At 44.1% G+C, this 12,442-nt stretch overlaps 1 protein-coding gene across 3 annotated transcripts in view; it reads left to right on the forward strand.

Annotated features, from left to right (window-relative positions):
• Positions 1 to 12,442, forward strand: part of coasy (CoA synthase) — a 29,313-nt gene that overhangs the window by 10,984 nt on the left and 5,887 nt on the right. For all 3 annotated transcript variants that reach the window (XM_078424375.1, XM_078424378.1, XM_078424377.1), the window contains exons 5-7: positions 1,036 to 1,225; positions 7,198 to 7,262; positions 10,023 to 10,107. In XM_078424375.1, coding sequence (XP_078280501.1) covers positions 1,036 to 1,225; positions 7,198 to 7,262; positions 10,023 to 10,107 — 340 coding nt within the window. The remainder of the gene's footprint in view (positions 1 to 1,035; positions 1,226 to 7,197; positions 7,263 to 10,022; positions 10,108 to 12,442) is intronic.

Here is a 12,442-nt window from a genome sequence, read left to right on the forward strand (position 1 = left end):
TCAAACCTCATGTCTTTCCCCATGATGAAAACGGAGGAGAAATACTTATTGAGGATCTCGCCCATCTCCGGTGGCTACATAAGATGACCTTTTTGGTTTCTCAGAGGCCCTATCTCTGTCTAGATAGCCTCTCTCCCTTGATGTACTTAGAAAATCTCTTTGGCTTTTCCTTAATGTCAACTCCCAACGCTACCTCCTGTCCCCTTTTTGCCCTTCTTATTTTCTTCTGAAGTAGGCAAATTTCCTTAGGTATGCCATTACTTTTTTAAGGTCAGAGACAAAATGCTGGAGTAACTCAGCGGGTCAGGCAGCAACTCGGGTGAGAAGGAATGGGTGACGTTTCGGGTCGCGACCTTTCTTCAGACTGAAGAAGGGTCTTTTTTATGTATGTGAGCATCATATATTTTTTCTAATGTTGAGCAAAGGAGGAAGAGCATTTTTCTCCTCCACATAAATTTGCTACTGATATCAGATATTAATAGTATAAGAAAATAACTACAGATGCTGGTACAAACCGAAGGTATTTATTCACAAAATGCTGGAGTAACTCAGCAGGTCAGGCAGCATCTCAGGAGAGAAGGAATGGGTGACGTTTCGGGTCAAGACCCTTCTTCAGACTGATGTCAGGGGGGCGGGACAAAGGAAGGATATAGGTGGAGACAGGAAGATAGAGGGAGATCTGGGAAGGGGGAGGGAAGAGAGGGACAGAGGAACTATCTAAAGTTGGAGAAGTCGATGTTCATACCACTGGGCTGCAAGTTGCCCAGGCGAAATATGAGGTGCTGTTCCTCCAATTTCCGGTGGGCCTCACTATGGCACTGGAGGAAGCCCATGACAGAAAGGTCAGACTGGGAATGGGAGGGGGAGTTGAAGTATCTCGGCCACCGGGAGATCAGTTTGGCCAATCAGATATTAATCAGATATTAATGTTGAGTCTGAAATTAAGGGGGTGACAAAATTATAAAATACTTTTGAAATTTTGATACGGAAATGAATTTAGTTTAAATATTTATTCGCATCCTGGTATGCTTTCAGAATGATCCCAAAATGCCATCAATTCCTTATGTGATTGGACTGACTGGATACATGGGGTGTGGAAAGACATCGGTTGTGCAGCACCTCCAGAGGATGGGAGCAAGTACCATCAATGCTGATGCCTTGGGTCATGAGTCGTACTTACCAGGCAGACCTGCTCATCAGAAGATCGTCCAGGAATTTGGGCAAGGTATATTTAAGTGTGAATCATTTCCAACTTGCTCACACAATGCAAAATATGAAAATTAATCGCTCAAAGACATTCATTATTGTGAACCTTTCATTTTGCATTCATCATGCATTTTAACAGGTGTTGTAGCCCTTGATAATCCCACATTCCATAAATATTCTTACAAATACTGGGAGTGTTACTATTCAAAAAATTACTTTGTTCAGTTGGTATCATAAACAAAGCTACAGCCTAAAGTAAAATGTCTTGTGAAGCTCTGCTTCAAAACTCTAAAGTTTCTCATCTCAGTCCTATATGGCCTACCCCTTATTCTTAAACTGTGGCCCTTGGATCTGGACTCCCCCTACATCGGGAACATTTTTCCTACATCTAGCCTGTCCAATCCCTTAAGAATTTTATATGTTTCTATAAGATCCCCTCTCATCCTTCTAAATTCCAGTGAATATAAGCCCAGTCGATCCATTCTTTCGTTATATGTCAGTCCTGCCATCCCGGGAATTAACCTGGTGAACCTACATTGCACTGCCTCGATAGCAAGAATGTCCTTCCTCAAATTAGGAGACCAAGACTGCACACAATGCTCCTGGTAGGGTCTCACCAGGGCCCTGTACAATTGCAGTAGGACCTCCTTGCTCCTATACTCAAATCGCTATGAATGCCATTTGCTTTCTTCGCTGCCTGCTGTACCTGCAGGTTTACTTTCAGTGACTCATATACAAGGACACCCTGGTTTTGTTGCACCTCCCCTTTTCCTAATCTCACAACATTCAGATAATTCAGTCTGAAGAAGGGTCCCGACCCGAAACGTCACCCATTCCTTCTCTCCAGAGTTGCTGCCTGTCCAGCTGAATTACTCCAGTATTTTATGTCTATTGTGGTGCGTCGAAAAAGGCCCGAAATAAAGGCGAGGAGCCGGGTATTTTGAGAGGTTTGATTTTAATACGTTTGTGAGACCGGTCAAGTCTGCCAGAGTGAAATCGCGTCCAAAACCTCGTCCTTTATAACCGTAGCAAAGGGCCGCCCCCTGGATCGGTCCATTCCCGTGCCGAGGGGTCGGTAGTGGTATGGCCCGACCCTAGGGAGCCGCCACAGAACCCCCCCAGAACCGGAGGCACGAAACGCACTGATGGTCGCACAACCCGACCAGACCGCGTACGAAAATCGGCCAACAGAGGGGCCGGCGGAGGCACAGTTGGAGGGACAGGTGGTGGGACCCGCAAAGGGGGGGCGACCTCGTGGCCGAGGCTGGGCAACCAGCACCAGTTGGTCAATGTCCAAGTGCGCCGGCTCCAAGCGGTCAATTGACATGGCCTCCGGCCGGCCCCCCATGTCCAAGACAAAGGTTGTCTGCCTGTGCTGCAGCACCCGGTACGAGCCCTCATAAGGCCTCTGGAGAAGCGTCCGGTGGGCGTCACGGCGCAGGAACACATAGGCGCAGTCCCGGAGGGCCGATGGCACGTACGGGCGGAATGTACCATGGCGGGACGTCGGCACAGGTACGAGCTTGCCAACTCGCTCTCGAAGGCGCTGTAGGGTGGATGAGGCCCGAAATAAAGGCGAGGAGCCGGGTATTTCGGGAGGTTTGATTTTAATACGTTTGCTAGACCGGTCAAGCCTGCTAGAGTGAAATCGCGCCCAAAACCTCGTCCTTTATAACCGTAGCAAAGGGCCGCCCCCCCTCGACCGGTCCATTCCCGTGCCGAGGGGTCGGTAGTGGTATGGCCCGACCCTTGGGAGCCGCCACACTATCTTTGATTTAAACCAGCATCGGCAGTTCTTTCCTACACTATTCAGATAATAATCTTCCTTCTTGTTCTTGCCACCAAAGTAAATAACTTCACATTTATCCACATTATAATCCACTCACCCAACCTATCCGAGTCACCCTACAGCCTCATAGCATCCTCTTCGCAGCTCACACTGCCACCCAGCTTTGAGTCATCTGCTAATTTGGAGATGTTATATTTAATTTCTTTGTCTAAATCGCTAATATATATTGTAAATAACTGGGGTCCCGGCACCCCACTAGTCACTGCCTCCAATTCTGAAAAGGACCCGTTATTCCTACTTTTTGCTTCCTGTCTGCCAACCAGTTCCCTGTCTATGTCAATACCCTACCCCCAATACCATGTGCTCTAATTTTGCACACTAATCTCGAGTAGTTGGTACCTTTCTCATCATATACTTTTTCCAAATTATTTTTTTTCAATCTTTAATTCAGTAATACGGTCGCAAAGATGCTAAAGGTCTATGAAGATAGACAAACCACCTGGGTCTGATCAGATATATCCGAGGACGCTGTGGGAAGCTAGAGGAAATTACAGGAGCCCTCGCTGAGATCTATGAGTCGGCATTAAATACAGGCGTGGTGCAGGAAGACTGGAGGGATGCAAATGTTGTGCCTCTATTCAAGAAGGGCTGCAGGGAAAAGGCTGGGAACTACAGGTCAGTGAGCATAACATCTGTGGTCAGAAAGTTACTAGAGAGTATTCTGAGGGATAGGATATAAATGTACTTAGATGGACAAGGATTAGGGTTAGTCAACATGGTTTTGTATGTGGGCGGTCGTATCTCATTAATCTGAGTTTTTTGAGGATGTGACCAAAAAGGTTGATGAGGACAGACTGTAGATGTTGTATACATGGATTTCAGCAAGGCATTCAACAAGATTCCGCATGGTAGGCTGCTCGGGAAGATTAGATCCAATGGGATTTAAGGAGAGATAGCTGAATGGATAAAAAGAAATTGGCTTCATAGAAGGACCAGAGGGCGATGATGGAAGGTTGCTTTTCAGACTGGTGACTAGTGGTGTGTCTCTGGGTTCGGTGCTGGGTCCATTGGTGTTTGTAATAAAATCAATGATTTGGATGAGAACGTGCACGGCATGTTTAGCAAGGTTGCAGATGACCCAAAAGTGGGTTGTGCAGTGAAGAAAGCTGAATAGTGAAGAAAGTTGTCAATCGTTGCAGATTAAGGATCTTGATCGATTGTACAAGTGGGCTGAGGAATGGTTGGTGGAATTTAGTAGCTAGCATGCAATTGCCCATCTGCAGTAGAGAAATGTGATATATTGCATTTTGGGAGCACTAACATGTGCAGAACCTACACATTGAATGGTAGGTCACTGGGGAGTATTGTGGAGCAGGGGGTTCTCGGAGTACAGGTACATAGTTCATTGAAAGTGGCAACACGGGTACAAAGGGTGTTCAAAAACGCTTTTGGCACATTGGGCTTCATTAGTCAGAGCATTGAATATAGAAGTTGGGAGGTCATATTGCAGTTGTATAAGACGTTGGTAAGGTCACATTTAGAGTATTGTGTTCAATTCTGGGCACCATGTTATAGGAAAAATGTCAAGTTGGAAAGGGTGCAGAGAAGATTTATGAGGATGTTGCCAGGACTCGAGGACCTGACCTATAGGAAGAGGTTGAACAGGTTAGGACTCTATTTCTTGAAGCACAGGATGATTAGGGGGTGATCTTACAGAGGTGTATAGGATCATGAGAGGAATAGATTGGGTAGATGCAGAGTCTCTTGCCACGAGTAGGGGAATCAAGAACCAAACGACATAGGTTTAAGGTGAGGGGACAAAGATTTAATAGGAACCTGGGGAGGTAACATTTTCACACTCAGGGTGGAATGAGCTGCCGGAGGAGGTAGTTGAGACATGGACTATCACAACATTTTAAAAACATTTGGACATTTACATGGATAGAACAGATTTGGAGGGATATAGACCAAAAGCACGCACGTGGGACTTGTGTAGATGGGACAGGTTGGTCAGTGTGGGCAAGTTGTGCCAAAGGGCCTGCTTCCATGCTGTAACATTCTCTGTCTCTATTTAGAAGTATAGAATATAATACGCATCACCTACTTGTCACATAAATGCCCTCTTTGCTTTTTTATTACCCCATCCATGGGGCAAAGCTTTTTACGCTCTACCCCATCTATGCCTCCGGTAATTTAACAAATCATTAGCAAGTCGCCCTTCTGTCTCCTTTGCTCTGGATAATCCAATCCAGGCAATATCCTGGAGAATCTCCTCTGCATATTCTCCAGCATGATTATATCCTTCCTATGAACACAACCACGGACAATACCCTAAGTGCAGTCTAATCAGTGTTTAGTAAAGTTGCAGCTTTTATATTCTATCCATCAACTATGAAAGAAACCTTATACCTCCTTTGCCAAAATTGACAGTAGATTGTAAAGATCACCTAAAGTCACCACAGAATCCTGATCATCTTGGAAAATAGGCATGATTGACAAGTAGAAAGTGAATCATTTTTGAAGTTAAACCATGACAGGAAACACAGGACCCTGGGGTATGTCGTTGAACAGAAAGGATAAATTAATGAGGAAAATATGTAGTTAATGTTTAGGTTAGAGATATGGCTCTTTAGCCCAACCAGTCCGTGCTGACCAGCGATCACCCAAACACTAGTTCTATCTTATACATAGGACAATTTACAGAAGCCTACAAACCTGCACGTCTTTGGAATTTTGGAATGAAAAGAGCACCCGGAGAAAGCCCATGTGATCACAGGGAGAACGTAAAATGTACCATCTCCACAAAGTCAGCACCTGAAGTCAGGATGGAACCCGGGTCTCTGGCGCTGTAAGGAAGCAACACTACAGTTGCACCACTTTGTAGGATCCTTACTAACATGGGTGTACAGATGGATCTTGGGATCCAAGTCAATGGTTCCCTTGCTGTGGAAACGGAAGTGGATAGAGTGGTAAAGAATGCAAATAGCATACTTGCCTTCATGCAGGGTTTCCTGAGTGTAATTATCTCAGTCTGACCTCCTTCAGCTGCCTCCTCAATGAATGGCGTAGCTTTTAGGATTTGAAATCATGGCTTTGAATCTTGTCCATACCTTCTGCTGGAGGTGTTGCTCAGGACTCGAGAGGGCAAATATTGCACTGTCTCTTTCCTGGCTTCGCACTTGGACAGGATGGCACAGTAGTACAGCGAGTAGAGCCACTACTTCACAGCATCAGAGAGCTGGATTTGATCCCAATGTAGGGTGCTGTCTGTGTGGAGTTTGTATGTTCTCCCAGTGATTACGTGGGTTTGACCCATTGTGGGGTGCTGTCCGTGTGGAGTTCTCATGTTCTCCCAGTGACCTCGTGGGCTTCACTCCCCCCCCACATCCCAAAGATGTGTGGGCTGTTGGCTAATTGGTTACTGTAAATTGCCTCTAATGTGAAGGTGAATGGTGGAATCTATGGGGAAGTTGATGAGAACATTTTGAGATTAATGTAGGATGTATAATTGATAGTTTGCATGGACTCGGTGGACAGAAGGGCCTATTTCCATGCCACTTTTCACAATATAGCACAGGAACAGCACCTTTAACCCATGATATTTGTGTCAAACATGATGCCAAGTTAAACTAAAAGGTTGCAGCATTTTCCTTCGATTGATGTTCCAATCAAGAGTGATTGCAGGCAGGCATTCTGTACCTCTCCTCTAATATGTGTATTTGAAAGTCAGTGAAGTACATATTTACAGTATTCAAGATTAGGTCTGGCTCTGATCTTTTTCTGGGATACTAGTTGATAACACTTCCAGTATTTGAATATTAAGCAAGGGAAAGAACATGTGTGAGTATGCTGAATGTGGATCGGCTTTGAAAGAAGGAAAAGTTGACAGAGTGAGAAGGAAGTAAGTCCTGATGCAGGGCCTTGACCTGGAATGTCAACTTGCACCATTTGCCTGCAATGGTTGTTACCTGATCTACCGGGTTCTTCCAGTATTCTGTTTTTTTGTTCCAGATTCTATTAGTCTCTTGAATCTTCAGAAGGAAACAGAGTCCTTCTGAAACCTGTGAAAAGAACTTCCAACTTGGTTGGCAGAGACAACTAAAGGGCCCTTTTCCATGCTACATAGATCTGACTCTAATACTATGTAGTTTAATTTATTTAGTGCTCTTGTTTTCCAATCCACGTGGGTTTTCTTATTGCAGACATTCTATTGAAAGATGGAACAATCGATCGAGTTGCTTTGGGAAAGATTGTCTTTGGAGATGTTGTAAGTACTTTGTGAATTTTCTAAATTTGATATTCTTCTTCATTGGTCGATTAGCATTGCCCTTTTTTGCCAGTGCCTCTTTATGTAGCATTTGCCATCTGAAGATTTGACAATTCAAATGCTATTCAAGCCAATTCCATCTTCTAGCTTCCATTGACTTGAGGTTATCAACAACACTTACATTTATCTTTATCTTGTGCACTCAAACTCTGTACCTTCTACACTGGTGCAGTTGCATAAAATCTTTGCATTGAAATTCTTATCCATATTTTCTATTTCATCAGCCTTCCATATTTTCTAATCTCCTACAGCCTAGAACCCTCTGGGTCCTCTGTGCTTCTCCAGCTTTGGCCTCTTGGATATGTCCAATTTTGATCACATCAACATTGGTGTCAGTAAGCTCGAGAATGATGTCCAATAATTTTTTGCCTTTCTTCTCCCTTTAAGTCCTTATGTGACTCAATTTTGATAATGATGCCATGTGGGAACCTTAAAGATGTTTATAAGTACACACTTGTTGCTTACTTTCACCCACAATGCTCAGTCTGAAGAAGGGTCCTGACCCGAACGACACCCATCCTTTTTCTCAAGAGATGCTGCCTGAACCGCTGAGTTACTCCAGCATTTTGTATCTCTTCAGATTTGGAGGTTAATTGGCTTCTGTAAATTGACCCTAGTGTGTAGGATAGAATTAGTGTGTGGGAGATTGTTGCTTGGTGCGGACTCTGTGGGATGAAGGGCCTTTTTCCATGCTGTATCTCTAAATTAAGCTAAACAATCAACTTCTGAAAGTTCCATCAAAATTGGCCTTACCCCAATTTAGGGCTTTGACCTGAGGAGCAGTCCAATTCTTTTCCACAGCTATTTAAAAACTAATAGAACTTATGGCCACTGGTCCTAAAGCACTCCCCACTACATTTTAGTTGCCTGCCCTTCCTTGTTTCCCAAGAGGAACTGAATAGGAGGCTGTCTACATATAGATTGAGAACATTTTCCAGAACACATTTCACAAATTCCACCGTATCTAAGTCCTTCAAACTCTGGCTGTGCCAGTCGATATTTGGACAGTCAACCCTACTGTTAAAACCCTATTTTTCTTTCAGCTACTTGTGATCTTCCTGCATATTTGTTCCTCTAACTTCTGCTGCCTATTGGGTTCTTTAATGCAATCCCTTCAACGTGATCACTCTCTTCTTATTTCTCAATTCCACCCATTTAGCCTCACTGGACGATTCCCTCAGGAAATATCCTCTCCAAGTACTGCCTTGATGATCTCCCTAATAAAAAACACAACTTCTCCTCCTCTCATTCACCTGTATCCCACCCATCTGTACCCCAGAACATCAAGTTGCCAGTCCTGTCCCTCCCTCAGCCATGTTTCTATAATATCCATACCCATGTACTTCTCCATGCCCCCAGTCCATTAGCCCAGGTGTCCACACATTTAAAGCATTGAAACAAATGCAGTTTGAACCACCAGTCCTGATACCTATGGTGTTCCTGCCTGTTTTGAACACTGAACTTACTCTCCTTAACTTATTTTGAATTGAATTGAATAAATTTTATTGGTCAAGTATGTGCACATGGAAGGAGTTTGCCTTCGTGCTCCGCTCGCCCATTTGCCTCGGCCTTCTCATAGGGTCACGTGATAAAAGCAAAATTAGGTAATTCAGCCCATCAAGTCTACTCCGCCATTCAATCTTGGCTAATCTATCTCTCCCTCCTAACCCCATTCACCTGCCTTCTCCCCATATCCCATGATCTATCTATCTATCTTAAAAATATCCATTGACCTTCACAGCCTTCTGTGGCAATGAATTTCACTGATTCACCACCCTCTGACTAAAGAAATTCCTCCTCAACTACTTCCCGAGGAACGCCCTTTAATTCTGAGGCTATGACCTCTAGTCCTAGACTCTACCACTAGTGAAAACATCCTGTCCAGATCCACTCTAAGCCTTTCACTATTCTGTATGTTTCAATGAGGTCCCCCCCTGAGGTCCAGCGAGTACAGGTCTGGGGCCAACAAATGCTCATCATATGTTAATCCACTCATTCCTGGGATCATTCTTGTAAACCTCCTCTGGACCCTCTCCAAAGACAGCACATCCTTCCTCAGATAAGGTGCCCAAAATTGCTCATAATACTCCAAATGCGGCCTGACCAGCACCTTTTAGAACCTCAGCATTACATCCCTTACATGTTTTTGTATTCAAGCCCTCTTGAAATAAATACTAGCATTGTGCTTGCCTTCTTTACTACCGATTCGACTTGCAGATTCACTTTTTGGGAATCCTGCACCAGCACTCCCAATTGCCTTTGCACCTCCGATTTCTGGGTTCTCTCCTCATTTAGAAAATAGTCTACGCCTTTATTCCTACTGCCAAAATGCATGACTCCACACTTTGCTACACTATATTCCATCTGCCACTTCTCTGCCCAGTCTCCCTACCTGTCCAAGTCCTGCAAAGTCCCTGCTTTCTCCACAGTACCTGCCCCTCAACCTATTTTTATATCATCCACAAACAAGGCCACAAAGCCTTCAATCCCCTCGTCCAAATCATTAAGATACAATGGGAAGTGTAGAGGCCCCAGCACCAACCCCTGCGGAATCATCTTCCCCACTATTGCTTCAAGTCCTACCCACCTGACAGACTATTCAATTACTATAACCATATTTTAAAAATATTATCACTAGGATGCGCCTCAAATTTCCTTAAGAAGCTTTTCCATAATGGCTACCTATTTGTTTTCTTTAAGGAGAAACTAAAATGTTTAACAAGCATTGTGTGGCCAGAGACTGCAATTCTCATAAAGCAGATGATCAGCAAGGCTGGTGCAGAGGGTAAGTGCTAAGGATGTACGGTGGTGATGCCATATTGTTGTTCTCCCCATATTCTTCCTATTTCTCCCCAGATTCTACCACTCACACACACATTTAGATTTAGAATGGCCATTTAATCCATAGTCATACTGCACAGACACAGGCCATTCAACCCATCTTGCCCATGCCAACCAAGATGCCCTATCAGCATTAGTCCCATTTCTCGTGTTTGGCCCATATCCTCCTTAACCTTTCCTATCTATGTGCCTATCCAAATGACTTTTTGTTGTTGTTATAACACCTGCCCTCAACTACCTCCACTGGCAGCTCATTCCATATACCCACACACTCTGTGTGGAAAAAGTTGCCCCTCAGGTTCCTATTAAATCTTTCCACTCTCACCTTTAACCCTTGTCCCCTGGTTCATGATTCCCCTACTCTGGGTAAAAGACTGTACTTTTACCCTATCCATTCCCCTCATGATCATGTATACCTCTATAAGATCACTCCTCATCCTCCTGCACTCCGAGGAATATCTCCAAATTTGCCCAACCTCTCCATATAGCTGGTATAAGAAGATAAACATAGAAACATAGAAAATAGGTGCAGGAGTAGGCCATTCGGCCCTTCGAGCCTGCACCGCCATTCAATATGATCATGGCTGATCATCCAGCTCATTAACCCGTACCTGCCTTCTCTCCATACCCCCTGATCCCTTTAGCCACAAGGGCCACATCTAACTCCCTCTTAAATAAAGCCAATGAACTGGCCTCAACTACCTTCTGTGGCAGAGAATTCCACAGACTCACCACTCTCTGTGTGAAGAAATGTTTTCTCATCTCGGTCCTAAAAGACTTCCCCCTTATCCTTAAGCTGTGACCCCTGGTTCTGGACTCCCCCAACATCGGGAACAATCTTCCCGCATCTAGCCTCTCCAACCCCTTAAGAATTTTATATGTTTCTATAAGATCCCCCCTCAGTCTTCTAAATTCCAGCGAATACAAGCCTAGTCTATCCAGTCTTTCTTCATATGAAAGTCATATAACTGCAGATGCTGGTACAAATCGAAGGTATTTATTCACAAAATGCTGGAGTAACTCAGCAGGTCAGGCAGCATCTCGGGAGAGAAGGAATGGGTGTCGTTTCGGGTCGAGACCCTGCTATATATTCTCCATATAGCTCAGCCCCTCAAGTCCTGGCAACATCCTCGTAAAGCTTATCTCACTCTTTCCAGCTAAATATCCTTTCTATAGCAGAATGACCAAAACTGAACACAATACTCCAAATGCAGCCTCACCAACGTCTTGCACAACGATAACATAGCATCACAAATTATAAACTCATTCTTAACACCTAAATGCCCACACTGGTACATGATCCCTAAAGACTCTATGCCTTTTGTTGGTCTAATCCACATGTCTTTGGGTTGTCAAAGGAAACTTCAGCACCGGAGGAAACCCACATAATCACAGGGAGAACGTGCAAACTCCACACACACACAGCTCCCAGATCAGATCGAACCCAGCTCTCTGGTGTTATGAAGCAGTGCTCGTTTATTTCAGTTATATTTTATATTCAGGCAATATATTTTCATCTCTGTACATGTTCTTGATATCATTAGTTTTCTTGCATTGGGCCAAGATCTGTACCCAGATTTAGTGTGATTATGATTATGTAATTGTATTGTAAAATATCACAACAACAGCCATGTGAATTTTCCGCATTTCCGCGGATTTCCCCTTTTTTTAAATCCATTTTCCGCGCTTTTTGCATGATTTCCACCTTTTTGCATGATTTCCACCTTTTTGCATGATTTCCACCTTTTTGCATGATTTCCACCTTTTTGCATGATTTCCACCTTTTTGCATGATTTCCACCTTTTTTCACTTTGCCAAATAAACGGAGAAATCAGATCCAAAAAAAAGAAACAAATGAACACTAGGGTTCTGCTAGAGGTCGCTAGGGGTTCCGTGAGAAAGTGCAAGTGCCCGGCTCTTTTCCTCGTTTTATTTTTGACCTCACTCATATGCCTAGTCTGATCAGATGATCAGTCTGAAGAAGGATCTCGACCCGAAACGTCACCCACTCCTTCTCTCCTGAGATGCTGCCTGACCTGCTGAGTTACTCCAGCATTTTGTGATACTTCACTCGTATGCCTGCAACAATGAGCTTGCTGTGGAACTGCTTAAAAAAAGTCAAATTTAAAATGTTAGGTTCAGCTTTGGACATTTATCCCAAATTGCCAGTACGTTTGCAGAAAGCACATTGATTAACTTGGTAGAGAATGGAGGCAAGCAGCTGAGAAAGGGAAAGTGAACTCACAACATTGCACAGAGCTGGCAGGCAGGAAGCAGAA

This window comes from Rhinoraja longicauda, chromosome 29 (genome assembly GCF_053455715.1).
Source record: "Rhinoraja longicauda isolate Sanriku21f chromosome 29, sRhiLon1.1, whole genome shotgun sequence".
In the NCBI taxonomy this organism is placed as follows: Eukaryota; Metazoa; Chordata; class Chondrichthyes; order Rajiformes; family Arhynchobatidae; genus Rhinoraja; species Rhinoraja longicauda.